This window comes from Medicago truncatula, chromosome 2 (assembly GCF_003473485.1).
Source record: "Medicago truncatula cultivar Jemalong A17 chromosome 2, MtrunA17r5.0-ANR, whole genome shotgun sequence".
NCBI lineage: Eukaryota > Viridiplantae > Streptophyta > Magnoliopsida > Fabales > Fabaceae > Medicago > Medicago truncatula.
This window is the reverse complement of record NC_053043.1, coordinates 45,706,189-45,726,697: the sequence shown is the minus strand read 5'-3', so window position 1 is coordinate 45,726,697 and position 20,509 is coordinate 45,706,189. Positions and strand designations below refer to the sequence as shown.

Genomic DNA, 20,509 nt, shown 5'->3' with positions numbered 1-20,509 from the left:
GTGTGGTGTTTGAAGTTCAAACTTCAATTCTTACATAATACTATTATTATTGCGGCTACCAACTAAATTGTATTAATTTCATATACTATTACATTTGAAACATAAAATTATGAAAAATTATGAAATTTTGTCAGCAGCGAAATGAAAAAAAGATAAAGTCCCATCATGGATAATATTTTAGAAAAAGTGATATCAAAGAGAATTCATATTAAATATGAGTAAATAGTCAATTACCCTCCTGAAATTGTAGCTTTCGTCAAAAACCCCCCTGAATTTTGCAAAACTTTAAATACCCCCCCTGAAATTGTCAAGCGTTTGTCAATTACCCCCCTGAAATTGTCAAGCGTTTGTCAATTACCCCCCTCTGACGTGACATGATTTTTCTGGCCATGTGGCAGTGCCACGTGGGCAGTTAACGGCCACATCAACATGTTGAAAAAAATTTGATTTTTTTTTCTTTTCAAAATTAACATTTGTGTCATCTATTGACCTTGCAAATACCCCCCTAAAATTTAACATTTATGTGCAAATACCTCCCTCAAATTTAAAATTTATGTAGCAAATATCCCCCTAAAATTTATAACTTATATGCAAATATCCTCTCCAAACTTAAAACTTATATGCAAGTTACACCTTGAATCATAAAACTTAATTTGATGGTAAAGTAAAACTTATTCATAATCATAATTTACTATATCTCTATTCTGGAGGCCAAGCAGAACGTTTACTCTGCAATCATTGGGGAGAAAGTGTGCATGAAGATTGGAGATGGTTCATGAGCCCATCTAGGAGGGAATGGACACTCAACCAGTGGTCATAACTAGGTTGTATGGCACAAGTAGTGTTCATGTAGCTTGACCCTTCCTCTCCACTGGTTGTGCACTAAAATGATGAGGAATTATGTGCTGCTTAATAGTATGCTTTTAATTATAATTCTAACTCTAATACATGATGAAAATGCAACTCTTTTTATTTTGGCGGCTAGTGGGTTTTGTGGAAATAATAGCTGCTTCTTTCTGCAATGTGTAACAATAAAACAAACATATTTGTTTTATTTTAAAGTTGTGATTTTTTATTTTATTTTTTATTGTAATTAGAGATATAGTAAATTATATATCATGAATAAGTTTTAATTTAACATCAAAGTTTTATGATTCAAGGTGTAACTTACATATAAGTTTTAACTTTGGAGAGGATAATTTGCATATAAGTTATAAATTCGAGGGGATATTTGCTACATAAATTTTAAATTTGAGAGGGGTATTTGCTTAAATTTCAGGGGGGTATTTGCAAGGTCAATAGATGGCACAAATGTTAATTTTGAAAAGAAAAAAAAATCAAATTTTTTTTAAAAATATAGTCAATTATCCCCCTCTGACGTGGCATGATTTTTTTGGCCATGTGACAGTGCCACGTGGGCAGTTAACGGCCACATCAGCATGTTGGATGGAAGATATTAACGGAGGGGGGTAATTGACAGACGCTTGACAATTTCAGGGGGTATTTGAAGTTTTGCAAAATTTAGGGGGTTTTTTGACGAAAGCTACAATTTCAGGGGGGTAATTGACTATTTACTCTATTAAATATACTTGTCTTTTTTAATTTAATTTAAATTACAAATGAATTATAAATTTCCCAATAATAATGCCAAACTCAAGTGTCCCATGATATTGAACAAACTACGGTAATTGAACTGATCTAAGATCATAATGCGTTGAACATTGAAGAAAGTGATGGTTTGACGACAAAAGCATTTCTTCGAGAATGCTTGGAAGGCACACTTTTTGCTTATTACTAGTGTGAAAGAGGTTCTTAAGAACATAGTACAGCGTTGAAAAATCGGTGAAGATAGTTAGAACTTAGAAACCATTCAGAGCATGCATTACTACGTTGTAGATGCTTTAAGTCTCTATCAAAGACTCAACTTTATACCAATCCTATTGTTGTATTAAGTATGAAGAAACCAATAGATAAGATGGCAACAACAACAAAAGTAACATTAAGGAAGTTTTAGTTACATTGATCATTAATAAAAAATTAGTTACATTTAGACTCAACTTTAGATTATCTAAGCTTACTCTATCCAAAAACAAGAGATTAAGAGCAATAAAAATAATAACCACCACAATTTTAAGTAAAAAAAAAAAAATCATAATTAGAAGTGTTCAAATTCAAACTGATCCAAAATAAAATCAGTAAACCGATAAAAATTGAATATTATTTGATATGTTTGAATGTCCTTTTCTAAAAATCGCTTGGATCAGATATCGAATTACTTTTTCAAAATCGATTAATTTAATTTAATTTACATTTTTACAACTTCATATGTGTTTAAAATAATCAATCATTTTTTTTAGATAGATGAAATGACAAATAATCATTGTAACTCACACATGACACAATATAATTCATTTAATATTACATATGCAAAATACAATTGTAGCTTTTTTATTAATATTTATATGACATAAGTATGGTAAAATAATAAATTTGATGAAAATGATCGATTATTTTGATGTTAATAATAAATTTCGTCAAATTTATTATTTTTACCATATCTAAAAAATGATTCAAATTAAACCATATTAAATTTGATTGGATTGGATTGGAGTTTTATTAAAGAGTAGCCCAAACTGATGACAATGATAAAACTAAAGAGTCCTAATCATTTTCAAGAAAACCTTTAATCAAACATGAAAAAGAAATAGGAATCTTGGAGGACACGCCTGCTACAGTTGTCTAGTTAGTTCCCACACTCTCTGCCTTTTGTCTTTTTATAGCGCACCCTCACTCCCATCCCATTTTCACTGCAATTCTAAAGTTTCTCTTCATTTCTTCTATTCCTTATCAGTGCCAGTTACTGCATTAACAAAAACTCTAGTTCTTCAATTGTGTATTCTAATTATGCAATTTCACACCCCAATTTGTTCTTCAGCTTTAGCAGCAGAGTTTGAAGAAGCCAAACAGAGTAGTAAATCCACTCAAATGTTCCCACCAAGGAGAGGGCAAATCAAGTTAAGGATAATCAAAATTATTGCGGCGGCGTTTTCATGTTCGGGTCGTGGGAAAGGTATATAGCTCCACAATTAGAAGTTGATATATAGCCCAGAAGCTTAAAGCTGTTAAGCTTGTGTGAGCTTTATATCCCACTTAGGTTCTTCTACGGCTCTTCTCTGTTTTGTTTTCTTTCGGAATTTTGTAGAGTCCCTGAATAACTTGTGTATATATGTATGATGTTGTTGAATATTGTAATCAAATTTTGTAGCTGATTTTGTTACTTGCTTCATAGATATTCTAAAATGGTCTTTGACAATGCACAACATTGATCAAGTAAAGTTAAATTGTTAACATTTTAGTATACTTTATGTGTGATGTTATGTCTCGTTGTCACACATATAGGTGTCTTGTTGTCACACACACCGTTAAATTCGTCTCTGACTTCGCATTCAAATAAGTTATTGATATTATGATTCAAAAAGTTATTTGATTGTGTTAAATGTAACTCACATTTGTTCATCTAAGAGTATGTTATAAACTAAATTGATAATGATTAAATATAATAACCAAATTGATAGTAAATTGTTAAAATATAAAGATCTAATTGATTATGAGTAGTTAAATATAAGAATCAGCTTGATAGTTTGATAGAGTTGATAACTCTTTTGAAATACTCCTAATCTCATAGATTTATTTGAAAGCGCTCTATAAAATCATAGCTAATTTGATAATTTACTTAGGGTTAATAGTGTTTTTCACCTCTGTAATATATGTCATTTCCAGTTTTCGTCCCTATAAAATTTTCGGTTTGATTTGCACCCTCGTAAAATTTTTATTTTTCGAAAAACACCCTTAATAGGCCATTCAAAAACCAAAATTTCTTGAAAAAAAATTCTGAAAATGGCCTATTAGGGGTGTTTTCTGGAAAATAAAAATTTTACGAGGATGCAAATCAAACCAAAAATTTTATAGGGGCGAAAACAAGAATTGACATATATTACAGGGGTGGAAAACACTATTAACCCATTTACTTACTATATACTATTGTGAGACTCGTATATATGTAATGGACTTTTTTTGCAACCATTAAGGATTTTAAGTGGAAGAACCTACGGTGTCTTATAACTTCATAAGCACTTTTTTGCTACGTGAAACGGATGTAGTCAAAATGGCTTTTCCCCCAATAAGAAGGTTGATAAGGGGAATTAAGAAAATCATAAGAACTTTTCAAGTTAAGTTCCCCAAAATCTTCACCATTACACACAAGATGAAGTCTTGGGCCGTAGATTTTAATCTTTAACAATCGATGAAGATGCATGGGAATATGAGATAAATCAGTAACTGGTTCATCAAGCCATTTATTTGCCAACATGAGATTGTGGAACTATCACTAAAAAGCCAAGTTACGTTGTCCATAACTGAGCCTAGATAAGCTTTTAAAGAAGACCTAATAGAAGATTGTGCATGATGTGATAGTTTTGTTCCTCATAATAATAAAACAGACCTACTGATTTTGAAAAGAACCAGATCAAAGTGTTTAAGCATAACAAGATCATTAAAGACATGAATCGATAAAAAGGACAAGACCCTTTTTCGAGAGGATTTGAATTTGTTGCGGTTAACAATTTGCACTTTCACGCACACATTTTAATTTTTCTTAAAAAATCAAAGTTATATTTTTGTAACTCACATCACAAAAGAAGAAAAATTATGGAGGCTCAAATTGAAGAATGAAGATAATAGGACTTAGGCTTCAAAGTTATATTTTTGTAAGGATAGTTCTTATCTTTGATTTATCATTCTTAACTTATAAAACAATTTAGAATAGAATGCAAAAAAAATAATTATAAATTTTTTTCTAAGTCCCCATATGAAATAATGTCTAAAAATCTCTTGAAAATAAATCACACACTTACAGTTATTTTCATATAATGTGATTTTGCATGAAAACCATAATTGCTTTTGGAAAATAACATATTTAATAAAATATTTTTGGCATGCATTTGGTCTTTGAAATCATGGCACGCATGAATTGCAAACACATGCATTATAGTTTATTTTAGTAAAACTAATTATGATGCAAATTAAAATCAACATGTTTTCAAATTTCTAATAATAATTGATCATTTGTGTCAAACGGCTATTTTTCTAAAATGCATTTCATACACTTATTTTATGAATAGGTATCATTTTAAATAAGTGTCTATTCATTGGTAACTCTTTTTCGAAAAAGTGTATTGTTTCATCAACATTATTTTAGCCTCTATAAATACAATTGAGAATCAAAATAAATATACACAACAACTTTCATTGTCTCAATTGACATTTTCTATATCACTTCAAACTTTCATTCAAATTGTTTGGAAAACTTTGCCTGCACTTTAACATTTATTTGAAAGTTTTCTGAGCACTAAGTCCATTTGTTAGAAAGATATTGATAAAGATATACAACCATACATTTGCTATTCTTCAACTACTTTATAAAGTTTCTTGCCATTGTTGGTTAGAATTATTGTTTAAGATAGTGGGGGTGCTATCTTGTAAAAGGTTCTTTGATTCGGGAAGATTCAAAGTCCACAAAAAGTGTTTGATGTTTGTGTTGTAATGAAGAGAGAGGGTTTATTTCTTGTGTTTATGTTAGAAAGATTGTTAGGGGGTCTTGGGGTGAGATTGCTTGTAACAAAGATTCTAACATAGTGAATTCCTTCGCGGGGTGTGAAGGGAGTGGACTGACCCTAAGATTTAGAGGGGAACCACTATAATTCTCTTGTGTCTTTTCTTCTTTCCTTACTCTTTTATTTTTCCGCATTCATACCTTCATATCAAGAACGCTAAACTTACAAAAATTAACCAATATTCCTAGAAACCTAATTCACCCCTCTTAGGTTTCAATCTGAACTTACACTTTCTTTTTTGTATTAGTATCACATGACCAAATAGAGTTTCCCAACATGAGTAAGAAAATGGGACATGCCTACCTCCACATGGAATATGTACAAAAGCATACCATAAACCATTAACCATGGACTTTACTAACCGAAACCGTCCCATGATTGATGATAAAAGCAATAGGTTGAAGATAAATAATTTTTACTTTTAAGGTTACCTTTGAATAAAGGGAACTCTTTGTTTTCTTCAATAAGATATATGAAGGAAGGAGAACAGAATATACTCCTTCAAACTTTTATGTGTTTTTATTGAACATTTGATATTAGCTAAAGCATATTCCACACATATCTAGTATCTGGGCTTCTTATCCCAAACCCAACTAGCATTTCTACATTAAATAATTGCAATAAGATTACAAAAAACATAAAATTCCACATATAAATAATTACATAGACATTCTTAACAGGAAGAAAAACAAAAATGAAATCAGGAATGCTTTATCCATGTTTACAAGAAAACAGAAAAGAAAAAGAAAAAAAAAACTAACATGTCAAGAATTTCAATTACCTCAGAAATTAAAGAACTCTATGAACTAATTTAATTTTCATTTATACATGTTCATACCAATGTATATTTGTGTACAAAAGATAATTGATCTAGCCACCACCTCCGCCTCCACCGCCGTCTACTCCTCCTCCACCACCATGGCCTCCACCATCACCACCAATTCCACTTATACCACCACGTCCACCTCTTCTTTTTCGATGCTTGTGATGGTTGTCATCACCACAAGAAAATATGATGATGGATAAAACTGAAAGAGACAGAAAGATAATTCCCAATAAATATAAAATTCCTGAATTATAATCTCCCTGGCCACCACCAAGTATAGCATGAAATTCTCTAGCCATTACTCAGAATAATGTGAGCTTATCTTTCTGAAGACATACACACTTTGCTATACGTAATATGTGGGTACAAAAACAAATTCAGATCGGGGTCCACTTGACTCCTTGATTATCTCAATGTTTTCTACCATATATGAAGTTATAAACTTGGTCAAAAACTTCCAGAGTTTTTTTACATGGAAAATTGGTTAAAATATTAAAAAAACAATTATTTCAACTTGTCAAGCTATAAAATAGGGATTGATTGTAATAATCATATTGTAATAATCTGTAACGTGTCCAAAATTAGTTATTGTTCCTTTTTCGGTCAAATATTTTAAGCTGTCGCATAGCAACCTGTCGGATTAAATGTTAATTTAATAAAAATTAATATTTATCAAGAAAAATATAAGTTGACTTATTTAAAATTGAATTCGAAGTTTTTTTTTTTTTTTTAAGGAAAATTGAATTCAAAGTTGTTCTCTAAAAAAAATATGATATGTTGTGATGTTAATCAATCGATCAATTGATTGAACTTTAGTTTAATGAGCTCCATAAATATTAATAATTCAAAATAACTTGAATTCAATTTATAAATTAATTTTAGGTTAGACTTTACTTGTCTCTAACAAAATTCTAAATTATTAGACCCCTTCGTTTTTGTCACTACATTTTATTTTTATTAGAAAAAAAAATGAAAGCTATTTTAAAATTAAAAATAAAATAAAAAAAAGGGTCTAGACAAAAGAAGAAACAACCGGCCCAAGAGTCGCAACTCTAGCCAAATCAGCAAAAATTTGCTTCATACAAATGTTTTTGTTTTACATTTTCATTGTGGCTTACTAGTGTATTTTAAAATCAAAAGATGATTAATACTATATTTCACAAACTCAATATTAACATGATTAAATTTGCATCATTTTAAATGAATTTAATTTGACACATTATATTTTTAGAAATAGGCTCTGGCCTAGTGAAGTTGCTATTATATCACATGAACATATATATCACCTTAAAGAATGATGTAATTTACAATGAAAATGACAAAAATACTGATCACATTTACAAAGATACTAAAAGGGAACACTGATTTACAGTTATAAAGTTACCAAAAGCATGGCAACACAAAGTGATCCAAATCTTACACTACCAAAAATGTTGTACATTTGAGCAAGTAGTCAACTTATAAAACCCTTCACTCTGAAAAATTCAATCTTCTGCAATCGGTTTTAGCCGTTCCTGAAATTTTTTGAAGACTCAAGGCATGTAATTGTTACACAAAACAATGCACAGACAAAAATGGTACTCCATCCGCACTATATAAAGTGTCATTTGAGGTAACACATGCGCCTTAAGAAAATCGTTAATTACAGTCATTTTCAAGTTCTTAGGGTAATTACTAAAGTTTAGTAGAAGGACTAATTAATATATCAGAAAAAAGTAATTAATCTATCGATATTCTAAAATGACAAAATTTGACGCATAAATATTCCAAAGATGACACTTAATATGATAACGAGATAGTACTGAATTACCTCATGGAGCTGCACGACACCATGTTGCATATTAGAAGAATTAACAATTGTTTCCCGCTTGGGACACAGTGACGCTGTCATGAATGAATACTTGCAGCAAGGCTTAGACTTTGAAGATGTGTTCTTTGTCGAAATGGTAGGCAAAGTGCGCTTAAGCCAAGACTCTGATGGAGCTTTCAGGGGAGGAAGGACAAGAGGAATCTCAAAAAAGTTTGTTGCATCAGATAGCTCCTGATAGCCTAAATTCACACCACATTCACTTTATAAGTCAATCTTCCCATCATTATCTTCCACTGCATGTTCTAAATCAAGAGATTGCAAAATTTTAGCTTCTGATGCTGCCTTCACATTTACAACATCCAGCCGTTGGCTATTATCAAGCGAAAAATCTCCTTTGTGATTCATTTGGAACTTTGTCTTCTGTATAGAATCAACATATAGAATTTTCTCAACTATAGGGCTTTCATAGCTAGTTTCAAGTTGAGTGCTATCACGGGCTAACGGCTCGCCACATCCCCTTTCAAGTTGAGGTCTAGCATGCTGCTGAACAAGAGAGATGAAATAAACATAAAGGCTTATGAATTGAAATTGTAACCAAAACCAAAAGTGAAAGAAAATTAGATAGAGGCAAATTAGTACCTCTTTTTTAGTTTCAATTGGAGAAGCAGTAGAATTACAGCCTGCATTGTTTTGAACCTTATTCTCCGTTCTTACTCCTGGCATTGGATTCGAAAGGCAAAAGTGAGGAAATAGTCCACAAGCTGTAGTATTAGTTGGAAAGTTTTGTGAACCATCACTTTCTAATATGCCTCCTTCCTTATGCCGCAACGATTTTGGTCTATGCTGATTAAGAGGAGATGACTTTTCAGCACTTCCAATTTTCCAAGGCTGTTTTTTTTGTCCTTGTCCGATAAGTACCGGCTTCTTGGAAGCACGTTGAGAATTTTCAGATATAATTGCCTTTGCAGCAGGCAAAAACCGATCAATCATGAAATCGCGAGCCTTTTCATCGCCTGAGAAACTTCCATAGGGGTTGACTTGTGCCTCATGATCATCATATACACTCATACTGCAGCGTGTGACGAATGATTCAGTCCTCGAAAGTGTGTCACAAGCATCTTGAAAACTCTCATCTCCGTCATCTGAATCAGAATCAGAATTTACCTTCTCCTCGATTCCATCTTCTTCACTCTCATGTTTTATTACTTTTTTATCCAAACATGCAGTATTTTGAGGATTGGAAACAGTGCTTCCAATTCCCTCCTCAATAACTGACATATCTTTCGGTTTTCCCGGTGTTTTCTCCCATTGAAAAGGAATAGCGCCGGCATTTCTAACTGGACCTGAATTTAACTCTGATTTGTAATAAGGAAGAGGATTATCAGTACTTTTCCTTTTGTTGTCTGATTCAGAAGCTATTTTTGATGTGACTCTCCTTACTGATAAAAGTGGCCGGTTAAGGTTTAGCTGCTTTTTTTCCATTAAATCTCTGACTAACATGAAATTAGTTTCTGCAAAACAATAAATTGAAACTCAAACTTAGCATTTTCAATAAAATGTTCAAGAAAAATCAACTGACATTATTGCATATGCTAGTTCTAAACATATTACAGTGAAACAGAATCTGTTTGGTTCTACTATGACAAATATTGAACAAATGAATTGAAATGTGAAATGAACGATAAAATTGATTATAAAGTGATGTAATTTTTTGATACATTCAAGTAATAATGAAATGAACAATAAAATTGAGACTATAAATCATGTTTGGATTTAAAAATTCCAAATCAAAATTTCAAGTTAGAGTTAGTACATGTTTGGATTGACGATGAGTTTAACAAAATCATGGTACAGCCGTGATTTCGTCAAACTCCCCGTAATTTCAAACATGCACTTAATTTTGAAGCCAAAATCAATTCTACTCAACAAAACAAAAACATGTCAAAATCAACTTTAAAGTGAAATGAAATGAACAATAAAATCATGGTACCGCTGTGATTTCGTCAAACTCCCCGTGATTTCAAACATGCACTTAATTTTGAAGCCAAAATCTATTCTACTCAACAAAACAAAAACATGTCAAAATCAACTTTAGCCAAAATCATGTTCGGTTCTACAATAAATTGAAATGTGAAATGAACAGTTAAATTGACTATAAAGTGATCTATGTTTGAATAAAATCGAGACTATAAATCATGTTTGAATTTAAAAATTCCAAATCACAATTTCAAGTTAAAGTTAGTGCATGTTTGGTTTGATGGAATGATGGTGAGCCACCATGATTTTGGCTAAAGTTACACTTTAAAGTTTCAGTTTAAAGTTTCAACAAACCCACGGTGTCAAACTCCTCATGATTCCAAAAATACACTAAATTTTAAAGCCAAAATCAATTCTACTCAACAAAACAAAAACATATCAAAATCAATTTTATGTTCCTAGAATCACTTTAGTTTCTCGTAAATAAAAGTGAATATGCAAACATGAAAATCAAAGAAAACCAGCAGAGGCCAAGTAATCTGCTTGATCAATAGATAGTCGATCCACATTAGAAAATTGATTGATATGACACAAATTTATCATCATGCATTTTTTAATCTTATACCTATAATGAATCAAATATAACAATGATAATAACCAATCAAGAAGTCAAGAATAAATAATAAATGTTCCAAGAAAAAATGCTAGATATTTCAAGATTATTAATCCACACTTACAGTATTCTAATTTAGCCATGCATGCATGAACATCAAAGAAATGCAAATTACCAGTTTTGTTAGATAGAGCTACATTCATTTAACAGGAAAAGAGACAAAGAAAGTTATGATCATGGCATTAGAATATAGTAGAATTCACAGAAAGAAAGAGTTGAAGAAAAAGAACCTTTAGAAAATGTTGAACCAGGAATCAGCTAGCTTTCTTTATCTAGAGCACCCGGAGAAAGGAGTATATAGAAGCAATTTATTTTCTTGTACAAGAAAATGAAAGAAAGAAAGAAGACAAAGAAAGAAAGGAATTAGTTTTGAGAATAAACTATTTAATACGTTTGTGTTTATTGCTTGCTTGGTTGCAGAGGTGGGTTTAATATTTGGACTGTTGTTTATTTATTGTAGCATTGAATTTTGTATGGAAAAAAGGAAAATAAAATGTATACTACTACTCCTACGTTACGTTACATTCTGAATTATTATTTTTTTGAGAGGATTTCTGAATTATGTAGAAATATTTTAGTTTAGCATTTATATTTAACCGTTTCCATTCGGTGATTGAAGACATTTCTGTGATATCATGTGATATTGAAGAAGATGGAGAAAGCCATGATAATTGATACCGTTACCTGTTGATTTTGGTGACCATGAGTAAATCTGTTACCCTAATTTGATAAAAATGATATTCATGTCCTATCCATATGTGGGTATTTAGTTGGTGTTGAAATATTCGCGAGTATTTGCACGTCTCGATTAATATTTTTTTTAAAAAAGTATTTATGTAAAATAAAATAAAATTTGAAGAATGTAATTTCTTTTATTAAATTATGTAGATTACTTCATATTTGTTTGACAACAACATTATTATCTATCGAACATATAATTTCTTTATGCTTTTCTAAAAAAATAATAATAATTCTTCCTCCTTTCAAAAAAATGTCTTCGTGAAAGTACAAAAAAGATAGTTTCTTTCTTTTCTTACAAAATAATATTATCCACTAATATGCATTTAATATATTATATATAATACCTTGTCAAAAAATATATATATATATATATAATACAAAATAAATACGATATTTATTAAAAAATTATATATTTAATATGAAATACATAACTTCCAATACAAACTTATTATTTTAAATTTCTTAACATGTGCTATGTGCTAGTTAATAATTGGTGAGACTTGCTTAATAATAGAAGTCATTATCTACCATGGTGTGGTGTCTATATTTCACTAGATTGCATTCTCCATTTATATTTTGATAAATGAACAAGAGCTTAACCCATTGAGAGTATGTTTTTGTCCATTATATCCCTTTTTTTTATTTCCCTCTCTCTTTAATTTGTAAGTTTGGTATTTTATTTAATTTCTTGATGGTAAAATTAGGAATATACTAAATCAACATCTAATGGATAACTTGTAGTTAAGCAATGTTCGATAATGATGAGTTTGTAGTTAGCCTAAGGTCTCTTGCTAATTAAAAATAATAATATTGATATGAAAGGAGAAGAAACCGACGCACAAAGCAATTAACATATGCTTAAATTAGAATTATTTGGAGGCAAAGACAATACTCTTTTCGATCTTAATTATAAACAATTTTTTACTTTTTAAATTTATTGAATAAATAATGTGCATGATTTATATTTGAGATTACATAAATCATTTATTGAATGAGCCTAAAAATAAAAATTTGGTTATAATTAACACCGGCGGAAATAAGTTGAAATATGCCGCCTCAAAAAATACATTGAAATATGTAGGGTTAACGTTCGAACTTCAGATTTCCTACTTAAAAGTTAAAATTTTTAGAATGCTTTAAAATATATCAGTCATAAGGAATCGAAGAAATCTTAATTATATACACTTTTGATGTTTTTTTTTTTTTTTTGAAGAAATCAAAATGAGATTATATTAAACACCAAGAGAGATTCATCTCGCACAAGGTGTGCAGAGAGAACCTCTCGACAAAGTTACAAAGATAAGTGTCTAATGCCAACGGAAAGCACAACAAAAGAAACAAATGTGAGGAAAGCTAATCTCAAACACCCATACATAAAAGAGGGTCCCGCCACCGGTCAGTGTAACTAAAAGCGGAAGTAAGCTTGTTCGCTTTCAACCATAAATAAAAAAGACGTTAACTTAACACTACCCAACAAAAGATCAACTTCCTTGGTTTTGTGATTAAAATTCCTGCTATTTCTTTATATTTTAGAGCATTTTAGTTAGTAACTTTTATTAATTCATGATTTTAATCCTCACTCATAAACACCCTCGTTGTTGACGTGTGAATGTTTATTTAGATTATCTCTAATTTATTCACTATCCCCACAGACTCATAAACTCCTCTTGTTGATATTACAGTGGATTTGACGAAATTCACTACCCCAAAGTGTAGCTTTTAAAAAATCATCATGGCTCACCTTAATTTTATCAAACTCACTGCAGTCTATGAATCCAAACATACACTTATGGACTAAAATTAACATGTAAAATTAAACTTATATTTTAATAACTTCGTAAGATTCTCTTATTACATTCAATTTCTAGTGCAGAATGTATAGGATTTCCAAACACATATAATGGTATTCTCTCTGCACAATTGCAATTCAAGAAAGTACTAATAAGAAGATTCATCATTTAACTTCGAAAATTTGTCTTTTCCATCACATAAAAGATCCTATTTCTTTCTGCAAATGTCTGGTAAAAGAAAACACCGCTAAAATTACATGCATCATCTTACAGCGTACAAAACGAGTTTCACAGCAAATTGAGGCCAAGTTCATTTTACAGTTCGACTCAACTTAAAATTCAAGAGGGTTTGTTAGTTTTACTGTTTAAACACACAGTTGGGGGCTCCCTACCAATAATCCAACGTAAAAATTGTTTAAACATGTTTTGAGTCTATTCTGAGTTAATTTCCAAAGCACAGAATTCATCCATTCTGAGGTAACAGTTTCAAAATGCTTTTACTTATGTGTTCTAAAAGTAAGTTAATTCAATTGTAGTATACTATAGTAAAACTTTACTGCATATCATACTTAAGCCTTCGAGAAATATATATGCATTAAAAAATGCAAAATACAAGAAAAAGAAAGGACGCGGACCAACAAAATTGAGATAACCCTGTTTGAGAATCTTCTCATTCTTTCTAACAATAACAGACATTTTGCATGGATCAATAAAGAGAGGGAGATTCTTGCTAATTCATTTGCACATTGAACATTAGGAGGATGGTCCTGATTTCACAGTCCACGTATTAATTTACAACCAACATGCAGGTGCATGAAGATGGGATATTTCATAAAATAGAAATAGAATAAAGATAAAATAACCTTGATTTCAATGGAGACGGTTTTCTTGGTTGCAAGAGATCGTTTGTTTGATTCTTGTTGGCATTATATAAGCACGAATGAATCTAGCAGCTTCAATATTTTGTTTCTTCATGATAAGTTTCTGAACAAAATCTGCAAGGTGCACCAAAATTTCACTTCAACAAAACTAACTAGTTATGCCATCAAGTCAGTCCCAATTAACCAAAACTAAGCAGACTGGGCTGAATAATAATATCCCAGAATTAATAAGAAAAGAGAACACCTCAAACATTTTAAGAAATAGAACAGATACATATAAAGACTAAAGAGCTATGAAGCCAAGACTCTACACGGACACTGACGCATGTCGGACACGGGGACACGCCTTACCCGAGACTCTACACGGACACCAAATCTATGTTGGTGCTTCATAGATAAAGAAAGAGATATTAATTGAAGTCTATTTCATTTTCCAAGCATCAATTGTAAGAAGCCAATTACATATCAGTTCAGCTTCCTACCAACAGATAATATCTTAATCTTAGTAATTTGTATTATATATCATGCAGAGTCTCTAGGATATTTACACGTTTGATGAATACACGTGTAACCTGCACTTGAAATTTAAAGTGAGAAAAAAATAAGTATAATAGCTGGTATCTGAAACAAAACATTTCTAAACTAACATACCAGAAGCTTTATCGGCAAAACCCAGAGTTCCAAACAGCTCTACAGCTATCTTGTCCTGAGCAGCAAACTCGAAAAGCTTTAAAACTTCATCTTCATCGAAAGAAGGAGCCAATCCATAAATTGACACAAGGAGTAGAAAACCCAGAACTGCCACCAAATTTTCGGTATTTTCACTTATGTTAGATTTCAAATTAAGTGCTAGCTTCATTGCTTCTTCTCTTACACGAGGTTTAATATGTGGTTTGATTCTCATCAGTTGTTTGAGCAGAAGAATGTCTCTATCATCAATAATTACAGCATTGTCTCCCATCTTATACTTTTGAATAATGGGATTCTGTATTATATCCAAAACAACTTTTGATGGATCTGATGATCCTTGCAGATTATCTAGAATTTCAGTTTCGTCACTTGGGAGCAACTGCAAACTTCTTCCATCAATGGTAGGAGTTGATTGATCATCTGTGTAACATGTAACTGCATATTTAGCTGATATATATTTAAATTTTAAGTTCCCATTTTATAGAAACATGAGTAAATCAAGGTGACTATAGAAACACACACACACACATTTAAATGCCTGGGTAAACAGAAATCAGTTGATACTAACAGTAACAGTCAATATCATCATAGCACCGCAACTGAATCACCAGAAGTTGCATAAGATCAAAGAATAGACAATAACAGAAATGGTTGCACTAAAGGACTATTAAATGCCTCCATAGTTTGTCAGGGTATTGAACCTTGAAACTCAGTCCTCTCAAAAACAAAAACAAAAAAACTTGAAACTCAGTCATATCATATGCCTATTAACAGTGTTTAAAATATAATTGAAAGTTTAGACTACATTAATCTACTAATCAATCTTATGTTGTATAGTATTATAAACAAACCAATTTGACAAGAATAAAACCTAAGATATTAAAAGATAAAGTTGAAATGGAATTGTCTTAATAAACCAGATGATGAAGATCGTTTACCTGATTTAATTTCCTCGTCAAATGATTTTAGTAATGCTTCATATTGATCCTCTCTTAACTCAAGCTTCTTCAGTTCTCCATCAAATTCATTCTGCATTGACTCAACATCCTTCACTTCTCCTTCAAATTGATTCTCCTTTGACTTTAGCTCCTTCAGTTGCACTTCCAACTGCTTCACTTCAAACTCCCTCACTCGATCTTTAAATTCAACCTCTTTTGATTCAAACGCTTTCACCCTGCTATCAAATTGCTTCTCTTTGTACTCAAGTTCCTTAACTTGTCCTTTCAATTGCCACAGTTTTGATGTGAACTCCTCCACTTGGCTTTCAAAATGCTTCTTTTTAGATTCCAGCTCCTTCGCTTGAATTTCAAATTCTCTCTCTTTTGATTCATGCTCCTTCGCTCGGCCTTCAAATTCATCCTCTTTTGATTCAAATGCTTTCACCCGGCTATCAAACTGTTTCTCTTTGGATTCAAGTTCCTTAACCTGTCCTTTCAATTGCCACAGATTTGATGTGAGCTCCTCCACATGGCTTTCAAAATGCTTCTTTTTAGATTCCAGCTCCGTCACTTGGCCTTCAAACTCTCTTTCTTTTGATTCATGCTCCTTCAACCGACTTTCATGTTTCTTCTCTTCTGACTCGAGCTTCTTTATCCGGCTTTCGAAATGTTTTTGTTTTAATATCAACTCCTTCTTTTGGAATTCAAATTCCTTCTGTTTTGATTCAAACTCCTTTACTTGGCATACAAGTTGGTTATCTATTGACTCTAACACATTCAATTGGTTTTCAAAGTGCTCCTTTTTAAATAACATCTCCTTCGTTAGGCCTTCAAACTTCTCCTCTTTTAATTTAAACTCCTTCTCCCGGCCTTCAAATTGCATTTCTTTTAACTTTAGCTCCATTGCCCGTCCTTCAACTTGCTTCTCTTTTGATTCAAGCTGCGTCGTACGACCTTCAAGTTCCTGCATCTTAGATTCAAACTCCTTCATATGTCCTTCAAGCTGCTTCTCTCTTGACATCAACGCCTCCACCTGTTCATCACATTGCTTCTCTTTTGACTCAAGTTCCTTGACCTGACCTTCAAGTTGCTTCTTTATTGACTCGAATTCCTTTATTTGAGCACGACCATTCTCCTTTTCTGATGTTAGCTTTAGCAACTTCTTCCTTTTGGACTCTAATTTTTCTGCTTGCCCACCAATTAATCTGTTCATTGCATCAAGCTCTATCTCTTTGGCCTTAAGTTCCAAAGTAAATTCAGCAATTTTTTGGGAAAGAGCCTTGAGTTCCTCTTCCTTCCTTTCACGGTCCTTATCAATGTTATCAATGACTCGACGAAGTTCTATTTCTTTTGAAATGTTGCCCTTGACTTGATTAAGTTCCATCTCCTTCGTTTTGAGCTCTAGCTTGCGCTCTCCAATCAAGTCATCCATGAAATAGAGTTGCCCTTCCTTCACTACAAAATCCTTAATACATTCTTCAATTTTTCCCTGCATTTTCTCATGAGCTTCGAAAATTCCTCTAAAACAACTAATTTCCTTTTTCTTATTTTCAAGCTCTTTGCGGCACTCCTGAATATCTATCTTTATGGACTGCAATCTATTCTCTTCTAATTTCGTCTTCTTATTGCCTTCCTGAAATGAGTTTTCTAACAATGCAAGGCCTTTCTTCAGCGAGGAAAATGATTTATCAGTTGATTTGCTTGGCCTTTTAATTAAATCCAACAAAGGAATATCATCTTCATCATTGTCGTGATCATGATATAGTGACACCTTTGATTTCTTAACAGAAATAGGCAAGGAATTGTTGTCATGAAACTCAAAATCCCTCTTCTTAACAGAAACATCATATTTTACCAAACTCGAAATCCGGGTAAACCTCGGTAACAAAGGAACATCATCATCTTCAGATTCAAAGTGTTCACAAGAAACAGCTTCCCTACCTTCATCGTCACCATTACCACAAAACTTTGGCTTATCAGAAGCTTCAAAATTCATCATTCAAGTAATTTACACTTCCTGGGAAATTAAAAAAATAAAAAAAACAAGAAGCTTGTTCAATTGAAAAATTTCTAGGTCAAAATGAATCACCAAGTAATGCTACATTACGGTTCCAGACGCAAAATGAAACAATAAACAAGTACAATGACAGTGTAAATAAACAGGGGGGTAAGCATTTCAACATATATAAATAATATAGGCATTCGATTAATTAATTAGCTCGAAGTCTCTAACATTGCATGTTGTATGAAAACAAAAATGCGAAAGAAAGAAAAAAAAATTAGTTACAGTTGAAATATGCTTACAAGTTACAATCCAAGCTTGATGCTGTAACAATGCTAAAAGAGAAAAACGGACGATGAAATTGAAAGGTAAAGAGAGAGAATATCTTTGGCATTTACATAGAGTGGCGAGAAAATAAAAACAAAAAAACAATGTGAGAAGGAAATGAATAAGAAATCACTATAAGAAAAAATTAATGTGAGATTTTGTCAAATTGTTATTGGGTTCTGGCATAAGAGTGGTGTCCACAAAATCCTTCTTAATATAAGAAAAAAAAGATGTTGTGGAAAAAACAATTTTTTTGAAGGAAGGAATGGAGAAAAACAATTTAAACCCATGCTATCCTTCTGCCACATCCCATTTTAAGGGTAAAACATGTCTCGTGTAGGGACCAAAAATATATTTAACATTAAATAATTGAGATCCACTAACTGCCGCATCAGCATTTCATTCGAGAATTAACCGCGAGATTAATTTTGATAACATTTAATGAAATGTAAAGACTATTCTTTCAAGAGACGCAAAATGTAAGGATTAAAAACATATTTAACCCTAAAATAAATAAAGGAAGAGTGGTATATAAAGGAAGAGTGGTATACGAAAGATATGGGACCAAACCAAACCCTCATAAAAGAGTTAGCAAAACCTATAGAAAGGTAGACCTGGTCTATTCTGGACAAGGTCCTCTCTAATTACAATCGGAGTAGTGTTCCATCAAGTAAGTTCATTCAAAGATAAACCTGCGGAGACAATTTTATCTCCACAAAGGTTTCCTTCCTTGTAAATATGAGATATAAAACAATTCACTGTATTCATTTTGATCTTACATTTTAGCCACTTATTTCTAAGTTGCCAAGGAACAATCAATGGGGATTTGACTGGTAAAGTGGCTAGCTTTGAGTCATATCTAAATATTTGTCAGTTTCTATCAAAAGCAGCTTTTATAGCAAGAATTACTCCCATGATTTCAGCAAATAGAGCATTTAAGTTTCCCATATTAAAAGCAAAACAATCAAGACTTTCTTCTCTTGAATTTCGCACAAGTTGAGGGGCTAGGACTTCCAATAGATGTTCCATCAGTGTTGCATTTGATCCAATGAAGAAAGGGAGGCTGCCTGATTACCTCAAGTATCTTTGAAGCCTTTGGGTGATGAGTATCAACATTGAAAGAGTTGGTGTTGCATTTACTTCAATATTATTACCAACTTCAAATCTATCATCTTCTCCTTCATTATGGCCTTCAAAATCAACCCTTTCCTTTTACAGGCTGCGATTTTGATCTCTCTCTCATTTCATCCTTCTTCCTTCTGTCCCTCCTCTTTCTTCTTTTTGTTCGCAGAATTCGTCCCTTCATCACATCAAATAGAAGTATTCATTAAAGTAAAAAATGGAACATAGTTATGGTTATTTGCACAAAATCAATCCACCATGAAAAAAGATCCAAATTTCCAATTGTTATAACAAAAGGATGCGATTAATTAATTAATATTCTCTTACTAATAATATCAAACATTCCAGCTCTTAATTAATTAGAGGAGTTTTTAAGGACATCCACTTCAACAGTAAACATTCCAGCGATTAACAAAAGCAATTAATTAATTAATCTTCTTTCAATGATTCACACCCGTATCTTGGAAAGAAATATAAGGAGTCTGCACAAATTTTCTCAAAATAAGAGTGGGTATAATGAGAGGTATGAAGGCGGCGGCAATGAAGCTGAAAATTACTTTTGTGCATCATAAAATTTTATATGAATAATAACCATATATGTTCTTTTTTTACTTCAATCGATACTCCTATTTGTTGCGATGAAGTAGGTTCTGCCAACAGCAAAAAGGGGAAGAACTTTTTTTGGAGGGAAGAACTTGTGCGATTGAAAGAAGAAAAATAAAAGGAAGAAGAGAGAAGGAAGAGGCAGTATTGAACAACACGCGCGTAGAAGAGAAAAAGTGATGCATGGTGCAATTTTTAAGGAAAATATGATCTCAACCGTTGAATCAAATCTAATGGCTGTTATTTACTCCTCTCATTTAAAAAATGCTCTTATTTGAAATGCTATATATATATATATACCCGAATAAAATATTTATTTTTGTTTACAAAATCCATTAATTTTTATTGAAACACATAAGATTACTTTCTCTTATATACAATAGATAGATAGATTTGATGAACATTAATGGTCACATATTTGTTCATATATTTAGAGTTTATACATTGAATCAAATAA

The 20,509-nt window shown here is 31.8% G+C and overlaps 2 protein-coding genes across 4 annotated transcripts; both read right to left on the bottom strand.

The window, feature by feature from the left end:
• Window positions 1-7,731: 7,731 nt before the first annotated feature.
• Window positions 7,732-11,796, bottom strand: LOC11422134 (uncharacterized). Of its 2 annotated transcripts, none has more exons than XM_039830811.1 (4): window positions 11,189-11,796; window positions 8,948-9,819; window positions 8,309-8,851; window positions 7,732-8,012 (listed from the first exon to the last, which is right to left on the bottom strand). In XM_039830811.1, the coding sequence occupies exons 2-3, from the start codon at window positions 9,806-9,808 to the stop codon at window positions 8,570-8,572; spliced, it is 1,143 nt and encodes a 380-aa protein (XP_039686745.1). In that variant the 5' UTR covers window positions 9,809-9,819; window positions 11,189-11,796; the 3' UTR covers window positions 7,732-8,012; window positions 8,309-8,569. The 2 variants fall into 2 exon arrangements, with proteins under 2 accessions (XP_039686745.1, XP_039686746.1); XM_039830812.1 differs by having other exon boundaries at window positions 8,309-8,848.
• Window positions 11,797-14,025: 2,229 nt separating this feature from the next.
• LOC11420108 (paramyosin) lies at window positions 14,026-18,535 on the bottom strand. 2 transcript variants are annotated; one of them, XM_024775853.2, is made up of 5 exons: window positions 18,303-18,535; window positions 15,999-18,015; window positions 15,022-15,480; window positions 14,353-14,484; window positions 14,026-14,256 (listed from the first exon to the last, which is right to left on the bottom strand). In XM_024775853.2, the coding sequence occupies exons 2-4, from the start codon at window positions 17,995-17,997 to the stop codon at window positions 14,360-14,362; spliced, it is 2,583 nt and encodes an 860-aa protein (XP_024631621.1). In that variant the 5' UTR covers window positions 17,998-18,015; window positions 18,303-18,535; the 3' UTR covers window positions 14,026-14,256; window positions 14,353-14,359. The 2 variants fall into 2 exon arrangements, with proteins under 2 accessions (XP_024631621.1, XP_013465267.1); XM_013609813.3 differs by having other exon boundaries at window positions 14,026-14,484; window positions 18,303-18,534.
• Between the last annotated feature and the right edge of the window lie 1,974 nt (window positions 18,536-20,509).